A 16,232-nucleotide genomic window follows, 5' to 3' on the forward strand; every position below is an offset into this window, starting at 1 on the left:
GTCCGACGTCTCCCTTCACCCACTTTTCGGTTGTCTGTCCCCCAGGGAGGAGGTCACACACAGTTCCATGTAATCGGTTCCCTCTTTCCTACCCATTCTCTCAGGGAGGTAAATTGACAAGCATTTACCATTAGCTGAAAGCTGTGTCCTAAGTCTAACATATATTTGGGGAAGACAACTTGGGAGAAATCTTTCTGCTTCCTTCATCATTGATTTTGCAATGTCTTTTTGACAATGAATGCCCACCCTTCCTCTTGATGTGTTATTCCCAGCATAATAAATAAATCATATGATTTTCTGATTCAAAATAACCAATACCAGTCCATTTTATCTCACTAATGCCTAGGATATCGATCTTTGTGAGTTCCATTCAATTTTTGACCACTTCCTAATTTTCTAGATTCAAACTTGCACATTCCAAGTTCTGATCACGAGCAGATTTTTGCAGCTCTTTATTCCAGCAAATGATGATCCCAAAGGCTCCACTCCCACAGCTTCTATCTGACTCATGTTTCCATGATCAACTGTGCTCTGGGAAATCAGCTCCTCCTCAGTCACCTTTTGAATGCCCTCTGACCTTAGGGTCCCCTGCTCCTGCACTATTTCTGACCATGTTCTGCTTCCATTCACGAGGCCCTCTGTATCTGAGAATACTTCGAAGCTTTGCATAAGGTTTTCTTTCAGCAGCTTCTTCCTCCAAGTCCTTCTGCATTGTCTGTTCTTAATCTGGAAGATCCACTGAAACCTGTTCCCTTTGGGGGATTCTGATGGCATTTGAAGTACCAGTGACAGAGCCTCCAGCAACACAGCAACTCACAAACCGCCATCGTATGACCGACAAGTGGTGGCCCGCAAGCACAGTGCCTTGGGCAGTAGATTACCTCCACCCCTCTCCAGACGGCCCAGGAGGGGCAGTCTCTCTTTGTGGTTAGCCCTGGGTGTGTCCTGGATGGATGCCACTGTACTGGGAACAGAGCCCGAACCAAACTCACTGCCAGCCAGTCGGTTCTGACTCATGGAAACCCTATAGGATGGGCTAGGCCTGACCCGGTGGGGGTTTGAGTCTGTAATTCCTTATGGGAGTAGAAAGTCTCATCTTTGTCCTGAAGAGTAGCTGGTGGTTTTGAATTGCTGACCTTGTGTTGAGCAGCTTAATGTTTCCCCACTAAGTCACCTGCACTCCTTTGGGGGATGGTCCAGGGGGTTACGCAATCATGAGTCATGCCTTATCAGCCTTACCCTGACAGCCTTTGTCAGAAAACCATGAAGCAACCTGTGTATCTAACAGCGTACATGTCCCAATCACGGTCCTGTGTCTGCTTCGGCAGTAACTGTGATGTATTGACCTGTCACTAATCATGAGTTTGTGAAGGTTTCCTTTGTTCCATGCCCTATTAACCTAGCTTCCCAGTTGTGAATGCTGGGAGGTCATTTGATCTCGTGTTAATGGCCTCCCTCATCCAGATGATGTGTCTCTATTGCTGCGTTGTCTTTGTCTTTTTTAAGACAATAAATGTTCTCCTTAAGTTATATTTGAGATTGGGGTCTTTTTTGTGCCCTACACCAGTGCTAATGTGTCTAACGTATTTACAGCTTCTTAACTGGAAGTTTTTTATTAAAGTTTTAAGATTAGCCTCAGGAAGTCCCTTGATTTTTTTCCTACAAAATGCATGATGCATAGCAAACTTAGTTTTGCTTTTTTCGACTGTGGTTTAGGGGAGTATGACAGGATTGTGCATTAATTAATAGCATTTAGTTATTGTCTTTTGATATAGGTACTGTCTTAATTATCTAGTGCCATAATACCATAAGCGGGAGGCTTTAATGAGCTAAAGTTTATTTTCTCACAGTTCAGAAGGCTAGAAGTTCTAACTCCAGGCACCAGCCCTAGGCTCAAGGCTGTCTCTTGCAGCTTTGAGTGGAGGGTCGTGTCTGATTTCAGCTTCCATTCCGAGGTAACTTGGTGAATATCTAGTGTGTGTGCCTCCTCTCTATTTGTCCTTACTTACTCTGCTCTTTCACATCTCACTCTGTGCTCATACTGCATAACTCCCATACCAAAGAAATCCCTTTCCGAAATGGGAGTATAGCCATAGTTATATATATGAAAAAACAAAAACAAAAAACACTTCCATCAAGTCAATTTGAATATGTACATCTCTCTGTATCAAAGTCACTTCTACCACATGCAAAAGGTAAAGAGAACTACTACTAGAGAAAAATGTCCCATTTTCGTATTCAGAAAAATTATAATGTATCTAGGGAAAGCACACACATTAGAACATTTGTTATAAGTTAATATAATAAATCACTAATTTATGATATTGCTACAAGCCTCCCACACAAATCCTCGACACCCACTAGAGCCCTGTCTCTCTGGAAAGGAAAATTCCCAAAAGTTCTCAGTGCTGAGCCAGAGCTTGAAGAAACTGCTGGCTATCTTTAGCACAGAGGGAGAGGCATGCCCTCTGGAGAGGGGGAGGGGGCGGGTGAGGAGAGACTCAGATCTTGGAAAAGGATGGAAAGAGCCTGCCTCTTGGACCTCAGCTCCAGAGCTGAGAGCTGAGAGAACAATGGCTCAATTCACCAGTTACCTAAAGCTCTTGAGTCATGAAATGACATAGAAGAGGGTGACACTGAGCTAATAAAGTAAACAGACTTTAACAGACTGGGCTGAAAGGTAATGCTGTCACCTGAAAATTCTACATTAACGCACCCTTGTTCTCTACAAAACAGTCCTTGTCTGTGCTCCTAGTGTTCTTGGGGCTTGTGCACTCCAATGCTTCCACGACTACGGTGGCTGAGAACACCCCGGTGTGCACAAATAGTTGTTGTAGAGCAGGGAATCTTAAAGCAGGGGGGTTTCCCCCTCGCCCCACTCTCGGCCGGTAGACCAGTAGTATCTCGGAACTAGTTAAACATGAAAATTCTTGGGCTCTACCGAATTAAAAATTCTTAGCACGAAGTCCAGAAGTCTGTGCTTTACCAGGTTTTTCTGACATATTCAAATTTGAGAACTTTGATTTGGAGATGCAAAGAAAGAAACACGCCAGTGGACAATGTAGTCTCCTTTAACCACTAGCTTCTTCCTGCCTATGCTATTCCCAAAGAATTCCTCAAGCCAAATGTTATTGTTAGGTGCCATCGAGTGGGTTCTGACCCATAGCGACCACAGCACAACAGAAGGCCGCCACCATCCTCACAATTGTTCCCGGGCTGGAGCCCATTGTAGCAACCGCAGCGCCAATCCATCTCCCGGAGGGCTTCCTCTTTCTCAGGGCCGCTGTGCTTCTCAAGGAACTGACAACACGTCCAAAGTATGTAAGGGGCAGTCTCGTCACTTTTGCCTCAGCCAAGCCAAATAGAAGTCGGTAAATTCTTTGTGCTGAGGTCATCCTTAAAATGCACACGAAACAGCTAAAAAAAATGTTGAAATGTCTAACTAATATAAAACTGTGAAATAGTGTAAAATTTCACAATCTCTCCCACAGAGGGGAGTCTCAATAATTGTCCATTTCTTCTTAGTATGGAAATAGGATAAAACATTAGAGAATATGTAGGAAAGGCTGTCAAGAGGAACAAAATCAAATCTATCACTACTTAAAGTGAGAATGGTAGTTTCTGTTGCTGTTTTAAGTGTTATCAAGTCACTGCCAGGTTCTGCACCGTCCTCATAAGCACTGTGATGTCTGAACCCAGAGTTGCAGCCACTGTGTCAATCCATCCCCTCTTTCTTGGCTGCTCCTTTACAAGCAGGACGTTGTCCAGGGACTAGTCTCCCTGACAACCAGTCTTGTCATCCTGGCTGTACTTTTTCATGACAAACTTGTTGGCTCTTCTGGAAGCCCAGGGTACGTTCAGAATTCTTTCCCAGCATAACATTCAGATATATCCATTGTTCTCAAGTCTTCCTTTTCAGTGTCCACCTTTCACATGCATATGACCATGCATATGACCATACCATAGTCTTCAAAATGACATCCTTTTCCTCAACATTTGAAAAAGGTCTTATGCAGCCGATTTGCTTAATGCAATAGGGTGTTTGATTTCTTAACTGCTTCTTCCATGAGCATTGAGTGTGAATCCTATTAAAATGAAATTCTTGACAAGTTCAATCTTTTTTCCATGGATCATGATGCTGTACAGTTGTGTTTTCTTTGCACCGAGTTGTAATTCAGACTGAAGACTGCAGTCTTCGATCTTTGTCAGCAAGAGATTTAAGTCTTCCTTATGTTCAGCAAGCAAAGCTGTGTCATTTGAACTTTGTGGGTGGTTTATAAGCCTTCCTCCAATCCTGATACCACATTCTTCTTCATGTTGTCCAGCTTTTCAAACTACTTGCTCAGCAGACAGATTGAATAAGTATGATGAGAGGATACAACTTGATGCACACCCTTACCGATTTTAAACCACTCAGTATTCATTTTTTCGGTTTGAATGACTGCCTCCCGGTCCATGTACAAGTTCTGCAGGAGCACAATGAAATGCTCCGGAATTCCCTTTCTTCTTAATGCTACCCATAGTTTGTTATGATCCACCCAGTCGAATGCCTTCACATAGTCAGTAAAACACAAGTAAACATCTTTCTGGTATTCTCTGCTCTCAGCCAGGATCCATCTGATGTCAACAATGATCTCCCTCATTCCATATCCTCTTCTGAATTCAGTTTGAACTTCTGGCGGTTCTTTGTGGATGGATTGCTGCAACCGTTGTTGAATGATCTTCAGCAAAATTTTACCTACATGTGATACTAATGATATTGTTTGATGATTTCTGCATTCTGTTGGGTCACCTTTCTATTGTAGGATACTGGTAAGAAAAACAAAACCAAACTCACTGCCCTTGAGTCAATTCAGACTTATGGTGAGCCTATAGGAAAGAGTAAAACTGCCCCTGTGGGGTTTTGAGACTGTAACTCTTTATGGGAGGAGAAAGCCTCATCATTTTCATGCCAGACTGGCTGGTGGTTTAGATTTGCTGCTTAGCTGTCCAACCCATATCCACTATGTCACGAGGGTGCCATGTTAGTTTGGGTAGAGTAGGGGAACAAATCCACAGAAGCTCATATATGTATAAGAGAGAGTTTTATACAAACGGTAAGTGTACATTTCCCAACCCCATCCAGTCTGAGCCCATAAGTCCGACTTAGCCCATATGTCCGATACCAAGCTATAAAGTCCTCCTCAAACTTGCAAAACACACACCATGATGCCGAATGCAGGAGGATCACAGGCCAGTGGGTAGAAAGTCTTTGAATCCAGTGGTGGTGTAAAAATCTCAGCACTGGCAGGGGTCTCCACGTGGCTTCTCCAGCACCCAGGGCTGCATCGGGGTAGGCCCATGTGGCTTCTCCTCAGGGATGTCTTTCAGGAAGTGAGCCTTGCCAGCTGAAGCAGGGAACTGACTAAGGCAGCTGCACCCTGGTTCTACCATCAGAGAACAAAACGCCGGAGAGCCGGGAAGGCGAGGCTCACCAAGCCATTTATCTCTCCACCCTTCAATTAATCCCATATGTGTTTAACGGCCAGGTTGGCACAATAAACCTTAACTATCTCAGACGTCTACTGGCAATAAGTAAATAGACTATATGACATTCCCTTAGCCAAAACACAGGCCATTATTGTATCCTGAAAGTGATTTACTCTTCTTCCTGGAAAACAGCAGGTCTTACTGTTTGTATTACTATCAATAGATTTTTTTTAAAAACGGGGTTGGTCTGTAGAGAGGCATTTCAGGGAAATGACTGTTAACTGGCATGTTGGGTGTGTGATGGAAATGTCAGTGATCACTTTGAGAATTCAATTATACTGAAAAATTTGGCTCTGTATCTAACAAATGAGTAATTTGTAAACTTTAATGAACCATAGCCATATACCTAGTTTATTATTAATAATCTAGTAATTAATTTTAGCCACACTAATCAAATATTAGAGATTTAACAAAAGGCAGAGGAACTTCTGTTCTGTAAATCTTAAATCCATCACAAATTATGAAGGAGGGTGTGTTAGGTTGGAGACATAAATCCAGTAACACTCAAAAGTAAGATATCAAGAAAATATCCCAGCCCAGTTCAACTCAAGTCCACACATCCATTGCAAGCCAGGGTCCTCTTCAGACTCACCTAGCTGCAGGCTGATGACTCAGAAAGATGCCGCAGAATGCAGAAAGATCACAGGCTGGTGGGTGCAGAGTCTCATGGATCCAAAGTCAGTAGAAATATGACAGGGTGCCAACAGCTCACAGGGTCAGGTGGCCCATATGGGGCCACCACTAAAGCCACAGTTCCAGCAAAGGAGAAAGTAAATCAGCAGAGAGAGAAGTTCCCAGTTTCTCTGCTTACAAAAGGGTCACATTGCCAAGGAAGCACCATCAGGCTGTGCCCGGATTAACAGGTTGGCCACCCTACGCCTACACTTTCATATATCTTCAAATTGACATAAAACCTAACTGCAACGTAGGGTAAGCCAAAAACACATGCACACCCATTGCTATCAAGCTAAGCCCAACTCATAGTGACAACATGCGTTATGGAGCAGAAATGCTACCTAGGGTTTTTTGGGTATAATCGTCACTTGATCTTAGCCAAAAGGCCCAGAAGCTTGGCTGTCATCTTTACAGAAACAGATGACCAATATTTTCTTCTGGGGCATCACTGGGTGAGTTCAAATTGCCAACTTAAAAAAAAATCATTTTATTGGGGGCTCGTACAGGTCTTATCTCAATCCATACATATATTGTGTCAAGCACATCTGTACATATGTTGCCATCATCATTTTCAACACATTTTTTCCTAATTGAGCCCTTAGTATTTGTTCCTCATTTTCCTCCTCCTTCCCCCATGAACCATTGATAATTTATAAATTATTATTTTTTTGTCATGTCTTACACCAACTGCTGTCTCCCTTCACCCACTTTCTGTTGTCCATGCCCCTGGGAGGGAGCCATACATTGATCATTGTGATCGGTTCCCCCTTACTCCCTGCTCCCTTCCCTTACCCTCCTAGTATCGCTACTCCCATTATTGGTCCTGAGGGGTTTTCTGTCATGGATTCCCTGTGTTGTGAGCTCTTATCTGTACCAGTGTACATGCTCTGGTTTAGCCAGATTTGTAAGGTAGAATTGGGGTCATGATAGTATGTGTGTGTGGGGGGGGAAGCATTAAAGTACTAGAGCAGAGTTGTGTGTTTCATCAGTGCTATACTGCACCCTCACTGGCTTGTCTCTTCCTTGTGGTCCTTCTGTAAGGGGATGTCCAATTGACTACTGACAGGCTTTGGGTCTCCATTCTGCCCTCCACCAGATTCACATTGATAAGGTTTTTTGTTTTGTTTTGGGTCTTTGATGCCTGATACCTGATCCCATTGACACCTCATGATCACACAGGCTGGGGTGCTTCTTTCATGTGGGCTTTGTTTCTTTTCAGCTAGTTGGCCACTTGTTTATCTTCAAGCCTTTAAGACCCCAGACACTATATCTTTTGACAGGCACATCAGCTTTCTTCATCACATTTTCTTATGCACCGATTGTGTCTTCAGCAATCATGTCAGGGAAGGTGATCATCACAGAGTGCTGTGTTAATAGAACAAAGTGTTCTTACATTGAGGGAATACTTGAGTGGAGACCCAATGTCCGCCTGCTGCCATCAAATTGCCAACTTTTAATAGCTTAGTGCAAAGTTTGCACCTTATAGATAAAAAGACGATGTCTTAGGCTGGGTTCTCTAGAGGAGCATAGCACAGATGTGATATGCAATCACATGTGAAAGCATTTGAAGTAAAATCAGGCCTCCTCATCAAACAAGTGAAGGAGGAAAATTTCTACCATCTCCCCACAACTCAAAATCTGTTACGGAAAACCATTGGTTGCATTCCCAAACAAAATGTGTGGATTCACTGGAAAAGTTGCAAAAGGAGTTCCAATGTAGATTTAAAGAGCTTCATCTCCATGAACAGGACATACAGCTTTTCCGTAACCCATTTTCTATTGACATTGAAAACGTGGATACAATTTACCAAATGGAACTGGCTGAACTGCAGAATTGTGACTCTCTGAAAGACACATTCAAGTCAAGCAGCCTTCCTAATTTCTCTGCATCCCTCCCCTCTGAGACATATCCTAATCTCAGGAACTATGCACTCAAAATGGCAACCATCTTTGGCAGCACTTATGTCTGTGAACAGACTTTTTCCAGAATGAAACATCTGAAATCTCCAACCAGATCTAGACTAACTCATGCACACTTGCATCGCTTGTTACGACTAGCAGTGACAAATATGGAACCGGACATTGACCATCTCATTAGCAAAAAGCAGGCCCATGGTTCCCATTGAAATACTGGTAAGTTTGTTGATTTAACTTTATTTGTTCTTCATTTTAAATATTGTATTTGTTCCCATTTTGTTTTTTTACTTCAAAATAAGATAGTGCAGTGTGTATAGGAATTTGTTCATGGTTTTTTTTAAACTATAGTCTGGCCCTCCAAAGGTCTGAGGGACAGTGAACTGGCTCCCTGTTTAAAAAGCTTGAGGACCCCTGTTTTAGAAGGATAAGCACAAAGTTAGTTTCTATGAGGCAGAAACCAAAGATATCCCAAATGTCCAAACCACTGTACCATTCCATCGTCTTTAACATCAACTCCTCCTCTTCCCTTCACCATAATCCTTCCCTTCTTTGGCTACCATAATTCACTGCAACATCTCACAAGCCATCAAAGAAATGGCTCATGTTTATGGAGGATGGTAAGCACCAAATCTGTTGGTTAGGCATCCATCTGGAGGCCCCTCCTGACTCACATGGTTGCAGGAAATAACAAAATTAAATCTACAGGTCAGAAAACAATTCATACATAAGGCCAGGAATCAGATAAGATGATAGGCTGCTGGTTCAAGCCCTCAAAACCAGAGGTCCAGTGATGATGAGCCAGATGCAGGATCCAGAACAAGAGAGAGTGTTGCCAGAGCATTCATAGACACGTATTGGATGCAAATCACACAGAGGAACGCTCCTTACTTGAGCAAGGGTGTAGAAGGTGGTGAGTGGGATAAGGGTAGAGACTTGAGTTACACAGTCTCTAAGGTTGAGACTCAAGATGAATTTCACCCTAATCCTGCCTCACAAACAATCCAGACAGCTCATTCCACAGGGAGCGTAACCACAGGCACACATGGAGGGAAGCATTTACAGCACATCACAAATAGAAAAGTCATGGACAACCCTGGTTCTTTTCACCATTGGGCTTTTCATATTCATACTTGAAGAATTAACTTGCCACTCCCAAATCATTTTACTAGCTTAATAATTCGCTCGTCATCATGCTCAACATAAAGAAGCAACTGTCTCAATAAGTGTCTTAAGAAGAAAGGAATGCTCTTTGGACAACTCTAAGTTTTTGGACTAGTTCAATGAAATCAGAGATGATGCAATTGTCTCTTCACTTTGTAAATCAATCTACAGTGAACCCTCGTTTATCGTGGTTAATCGGTTCTAGACCCTACCGTGATAAATGAAATTCCGCGAAGTAGGATTCCTTATATCCAAAAGTTTTACCTTTTCCTGTATGGTGGGCATCTTCCTCTGGCGCTTATTTTTATTGTTAGAAGGCTTAGAAGAAGCAGCTCCTTTAGGAGCCATCATAGGGCTTAGATAAAATTTCTTAAAAATCGCAAACAATTACAGTACACTGGACAAAAGCAAAAATGCATCTGATACGTAGCTCCGATACGTAGCGATGCAGACAGAAGCGTGTACAGTATGAGCCAATCAGTGGCAGTAATGACATAGCATGCGCTGTTACGCAAAAACCGCGATAGAGCGAAGCCGCGGAAGTCAAAGCGCGAAGTGGCGAGGGTTCACTGTATTGGCTAAATCAAATTCACAGAGAGATAAGGGCAGCTTCCTCCATTTAAACTATTGCTTAGGGTAACGATTAGTTCTAGATACATCCCACTCTTTTACTTACTGCATATTTGAAGTTTGGTTGTTTTTATTTCTTCTCATAGAGCGCATTTATCCAATTTTTCTAATTCCCGTCAAGTCATCTGTCTGGGGCATTTGATTCCCCTGAGTTTTTTCTAATGATCTTGAAGAATTTTTCTTGTAATTACCCTGTATCATCCAGATAATAGATTTTGCATACTTTGGTCAATGTCCCTGAATTATCTCATGTTTATATTATTTTGCAAACATTCCTGATAATAAATTACATGTGATCCAAATATTCAGTAACGTTTGCGCTTTTTTGAAAGTAGTAGTGATATTTACGAATATAGCTTTGAAAATGGGACTAAGATTTTAGTAACATACAAGCCTCCATATGCAAATTTCAAAGCGAATTTGAAGATGTGGAGTTTAAGAATACAGTACATCTTTTTATTTATTTTTTTCAATACATCTTTTTAAATCACCCAAGTTATAAAATAAATAGGGGAGCGAAATCACTGGGGATCAAGTCAGTACTCACTGAGCCTATACAATGGCAACTTGAATAGAGAGAATTATACTACCAAACAATCTGCCTTCAACTTTGTGTAGCTTTATAAATAGTATCGCACATATTTTGCAGCTCAGACTATTATCTGGAAGGGAACTGAATTGGGACTTGCCCGATGGCTACCATAAATTAGTCTAATAACGTTGTTGATATTATCTTTATTGTATTCTGTAACATGCCACACATCACGATATGTATATATTATATACCATCTATATTACATATAATTTAAAAATTTCTGCGTATGAAGATAAAGACCATCTTCTCACATTTAAAAAGAACTTTGCAAATTATTTTCCGTTTTGGAATTTATTGAAGTATTCCATAAGAGGTAAAGACCCTAAGAAAGAGCTGAAATGCCTTCACTTTGTTCCTTTGTTATAAAGAGTGGGCACTTCTCACCTGACTGTTGTCTATTGCCCCAGTCCTGTGTCAAATTAGATAAGCAGTGGGATGATGCATGATTTTAATTTTGTGTTTTCAAATAAATGCACCTTGTTGGTGCTGGGTGCCAGGCAGGCCATTCCCACACCCAGGGACCCCAAATCTCTATGATATACCCGGGGTGCTGCCAACACCCCTCATTGTTTGGGCAGCATTTCTGTTTGATTGAAAACGAAAGCCGCTCCTGATTTGTTTGCAAATACGGAGCTGGTGAGAGTTTTGGTGATTTCTTGAAGTTCCTAAATAAACATTGTTCGGGCAGCAATGCCAGGCCCTTCGTCCTGCTTGGGAAAACCTCATTGCTGGTCTGGATGTATGGTGCTATCGGAAGTCATTTGGGTCCTCTGTCGCGCTGTTATCACTCCTTGACTACAGAGCCTGTTAACTTGATGCTTCATTTACTCCCCTGGTCCCCTCACCCCCACCCCCCTAGCCCACCCCACCTCTCTGGTCTCCTCAGTAAGGCTGGGAATAATTTTCTATTATCATCATAAACCAAATGATAGTTCAGGCATTCCCAGGGCGTCGCCCTGAGCCTCAAGGCCACCCCCTCCTCAGATTGCAATCGCTGCAAGGACCGCCCCCCACCTTCTTGGACCGGTTAAAGAAACCCAATGCTAGAAGACCCCGGACGGGAGTAGCTCGGTAGGCGACTCAGTCCCGCAGTGTGGGTTCTGAAAACATCAAATTTGAGAAGCAAAAGTTTCCTTTGTCAAGCAAGTGACCACGTGGCACTATGGCGAACAGCCCCGAAACACTCCCGTAATGGCCTGCAATAATCAACCTCGGGAGGGCTGGACCCCGCAGGGGGAAGCGCCAGCCACTCCCAGGGAAAGCTTGGGGAGGACCCAGCCCGGAGCGGGAAAGGGACGTAGAGGCGGGGCGGCGGCGCCAGGGAGGCGGGGAGCAGAGACCCCGCTCTGGGTGGGGAGGAGCGGGGAGGAGCGCGGGCGGCTTGGGAAGGTGGGAGACGGCGGGAGAGGGGCGGGGCCTTGGGGAGAAGGCGGGGCCTTGGGAGGAGGCGGGGCTTTGGGGAGGAGGCGGGGAGAGGAAGGAGACGCCAGGGGCGGGGCGGGGCAAGTGGGCAGGGCCTGGCGGGGCGGGGCGGGGCGAGAGCTGAGCGGTGGCGGGCGAGGCAGGGTCCCGGCCATGGCCTCCATGGCGGCGGCGATCGCGGCCTCGCGCTCGGCGGTCATGAACGGGAACCGGCCTCTGGACGACAAGGAGAGGAAGCGCTTTACCTACTTCTCGTCGCTGAGCCCCATGGCCAGGAAGATCATGCAGGACAAGGAGAAGATCCGCGAGAAGTACGGGCCCGAGTGGGAGCGGCTGCCCCCCGCGCAGCAGGACGAGATCATCGACCAGCACCTGGTGGCCCCGCACGTCCAGGCCCGCTACGCGGCTCACCGCACCGGGACCCCGGACCCCGCGCCCGCCGGCCTACCGGGCTCGCGCGGGCCCACGGGCCAGAAGATCGTGCACTTCGGGGACGAGGTGGGCGCGGGGACCCCGGGGCTTGGAGGAGTGAGGGTGGGGGAGGGGCGTCCGGAGCCGGAGGTGGGCTGACACCCCACCCCCGCGCGCGCCCCGATACAAGAGTGGGCTCTTAGAGACTCTTGGTCTGGACCTGAACCTGCCCCACTGTAGTGACACGGTAGCCAGAGACTTGCCAGCAGTGGGAGGCGGCTGCTGGTCAGAGGAGCCAGCCCAAAGTGGAAAGAGCAAAGCCTTTTAAGCCGCACGCACGCGTGGATTCTAACACAGCTCCACCACTTAGGCTGAGTGGTCTGAGTGACTTACACACAGCCTCAATTAGCCCCTGTGTAGAGCAAGCATAATAATAGTCCGCCCACAGGATTGTTGTGAGCGAAGGGAGTTAGTTCATGGGTGCCTGGTCCTTCCTGAGGTTAGAAGGGAAAGCCAAATCCCTCGGTCATCTCCTGAGCATCAACACTGCACTTCAGCCTTGAGGGTCACCACTGAAACAGGAAGGCATGGGAAGTGCAGAGGAGGGATGACAAGCCTCGGCGACACAGGGGTGTGTGCAGGTCTGTGGTGTAGGCGCCGTAAGGATGACACTGACCCAGTAACATAAAAGCTTCCACATCCCAAAGGCCGCAGGGGTTTGCACTGCTCCCAAACTTTGCTCTCGTTAATTTTGGGAACCTGTTCAACCAACAATGCCACTTTGTTGCCATAAGAATTGGCACCAAAGTGACTGGCCATTCAAACTAAACCCTGATGATGGAGGGCAGTCCAAAGGAGTGAAGGTTTGGATCAGGACACCTGCCTACGGCTCAAGCTAAGGCTGGAGCGAGTGGGAGCTGGGCATGGAGTGTTTCAGAGGAAGTTGACTGTTGAAGTAATTGAAGTTAAGAAATGAAGCGGAAATAAATGAATTTAAGACTAGTCAATGAAGTTAAGATTTAAATTGGTTTAAACGGATTTTCTGAGTTGAGCGTGCTGAGATGCTAATACAAAAAGTTTGTGTTACTCAAACTTTCTTGGATGTGAGGGAGTGTGAAAAGGCAGACATACACCGCAAACATTGCCTCATTCTGCCTGAATTAAGATACAATTCTCTGCTGGGCTTTACACTCTGAAAGACTTGCTGGAAAAACAAGGGTCAGGTAAACTGGAAAGTTTTAAGGTGCAGTCTTATTGTTGAGAGGTTTCAGAGCATACGTGTGTGTACCTATAGGGACATGTACAGTATCGGTCTCAGATGGGCTAATTGTCAATTCATGAAAAAATATAAATATGAGAGGAAAGACCTGTTCCCGTAAATGTTGGAACGTCATCATGTTACGTGTCTTGGTGTCTGCTGCAACATATGTACACCCCTGCTTCTAATCAAAAAACCAATGCCATGTAAGAACCTGATATCACCAATACGGTAAAAATAAAAGGGGCTTGGTGGCACAGGGGATTCAGCACAGGGTTGCTAACCGAAAGGTCACTGGTTCAAACCCACCAGATGCTCCATCGGAGAAAGATAATGCTTTCAACTCCCATAAAGAGTTAGTCTCGAAAACCCACAGGGGCCATTCTACCCTGTCCTATAGGGTCGCCGTGAGTCGGCACCAACTGGATGGCAGTTTGGTTTGAGTTTTTGAGTATTCCTTAGTAAGTGCCAGAGCAAGCTGAGATTGTGATCGAGGGTGACTTAAGGGCAGACATACTGCACTGTGGCACCTTCGTGCGCCTCTGCGAAGAGCTAACCAACCTTATTTCTCAGAGTTGACACTTGGCTTTGCAAATCTGCGCCTAAACCCCAGCTCTATCTGCCCAGCCTCAGCACACACAGGCAGACAAGACTCTGAATTTTAGGAGGGTGTGCCTGGCAGGTAGCGTTGCTTACAATAGCTACCTACCACATTCGAATGGTACTAACCCACACCCACTGCCATCAAGTCAATTTTGATGCATAGCAATCCTACTGTATAGGGTTTCCTAGGCTGCATATCTTTTACTGAAACAGCTTCATCTTTCTCCCTTGGAGCAGCTGATGGGTTTGAACCACCAGCCCTCCAACACTGACCTGACAGCATTTCTCTGAACTCACTGCTGTCAAGTCGATTTCCACTCACAGCAGCACTACGTGAAAGGGTGGAACTAATCGTGGGTCTCGAAGAGTGTAACTCATTCCGGGAGTGGAAAACCTGTCTTTCTCCTGACAGTGCTCCTAAAGAGCTTAAAATACTTTCCCGCGAGCTGGCTAAGAGACCACTCAGTAGTCTTGTTTCGATAGCACAGCGGTTCTCATCCTGTGGGTCGCAACCCCTTTGGGGGTTGAGCGACTCTTTCACAGGGGTCACCTGATTCATAACAGTAACAAAGTGACGGTTATGAAAATAATTGTATGGTTGGGGGGTAGCCACAGCATGAGGAACTGTATTAAAGGGTCGCGGCATTCGGAAGGTTGAGAAGCACTGCTTTAACAGATCTTGTATGGAAGAAGGTCAGCTCTTGGGCAAAGTGGGGCCGTAGATAAGGACAGGGTGGGAGGGCAGCTCCATAGTAGTTGGACAAAACTTATTGTCATCAAGTCCACTTCCACTCTTCCTGACCCTGTGTCGGGTGTCTGGGGCTGTAAATCTAATGGCAGGAGACAGCCTCATCTTTCTCCCGCATTAGGTTTGTCCCAAATGACGCTAGCCTAGTTTGATTAGGACAGTCTGTCCCTTCCTGTGTGATGTTTCTCCTGATTGGTCTCAGGGGCCTGCGTGGAATATCAAGTGTTGGAGCATGCATTCCAGGCTAGCTCATGCCTCGTGGCGCTAAAACCTACCAGCGTGGTTGACCCCAACAGCCACAAACAGACCCCAGTCCCAGCCCCAGCCCCAGCACAGCATTTGCCTTTCGTCGGTGTCTGACCTTAGAAGAAAGCAGGGGAGGTTCTGGCCAGCCTGTAGAATCTTAGATTGGAATTCTGGCTCCAGCATTTACTGATCTCCGGACAGTAGCAAACTGCTAACCTCTCCAAGTTTCAGTGTTCTCACTTCTAAAATCGCCCCAGGAGGATGATGGCAGTGATAATGTCTGTGAAAGGCTGCTGATGGCGGGGGTAGGATTAGCTCGTCTTCCCATTTCCACTTGGGACACTTACCATCGTCGTGCAATAAATACGCTGCTACTGTTGCTAAACTGGATGTAGAGTTACCCATTTGAGAAGCAGCCCTGGGCCCAGCACGTCCCCAGCTGTGCCCCTGGAAGCATGTACTTGAAACCTCAGTCTGCTCTGTCCAGTGTCTGGACTTGATACGGCAGTCTCTTATCAGTGGTCACATGAGCCTCAGACTGCCTTGGTTCAGCTCCTCAGAAGGACAGCTGCCTGTTTCTTTGAATGTCTTCCCTCTCCCCACCCCCAGTGACATTTTGTATCTCACACAGTCCTATTATCCATCAGATTATGTAAGTAGAGCTTCGCCATGTTGGGGCCTATGGATCTATTCCACGAGCAAATGAGTAGAAATGTAATAGTGAGACCTGTTTGGTTTTTTAAAAACAAACAAACTAACTAACAACCCACAAACTCCCTCAGCATATCTTAAGCTAAAAGAACTCAAGAAGAAATTCAAGCCTCAAGTTGCAATCTTGAAAGATTTTATGGGTGAAATATTGTATGATGGAAAAATCATCATGAGAAGTCGCTGTAGTTTCGCATTGTATGCCTGTATCATATTTTACTTACGGTAGGCACTTACACCACTTACACTGCTTCTATACTTTTGCTAAAGTGAATAGTGCTTCAAGCACGTGGATTTGCATGGGGCTGTGTCACTCCAGTACTCTCCAA

General features: G+C 45.3%; 1 protein-coding gene across 1 annotated transcript in view; it reads left to right on the forward strand.

Moving 5' to 3' along the window:
* The first annotated feature begins 12,072 nt into the window (after positions 1–12,072).
* Positions 12,073–16,232, forward strand: part of CUNH1orf198 (chromosome unknown C1orf198 homolog) — a 32,520-nt gene continuing 28,360 nt past the window's right edge. Inside the window, exon 1 of the mRNA XM_004712169.2 lies at positions 12,073–12,427. Coding sequence (XP_004712226.1) covers positions 12,083–12,427 — 345 coding nt within the window. The 5' untranslated portion in view covers positions 12,073–12,082. The remainder of the gene's footprint in view (positions 12,428–16,232) is intronic.

The sequence above is a fragment of the Echinops telfairi genome, unplaced genomic scaffold (assembly GCF_000313985.2).
Source record: "Echinops telfairi isolate 266 unplaced genomic scaffold, ASM31398v2 ScPeMD7_7424;HRSCAF=8462, whole genome shotgun sequence".
Taxonomy (NCBI): domain Eukaryota; kingdom Metazoa; phylum Chordata; class Mammalia; order Afrosoricida; family Tenrecidae; genus Echinops; species Echinops telfairi.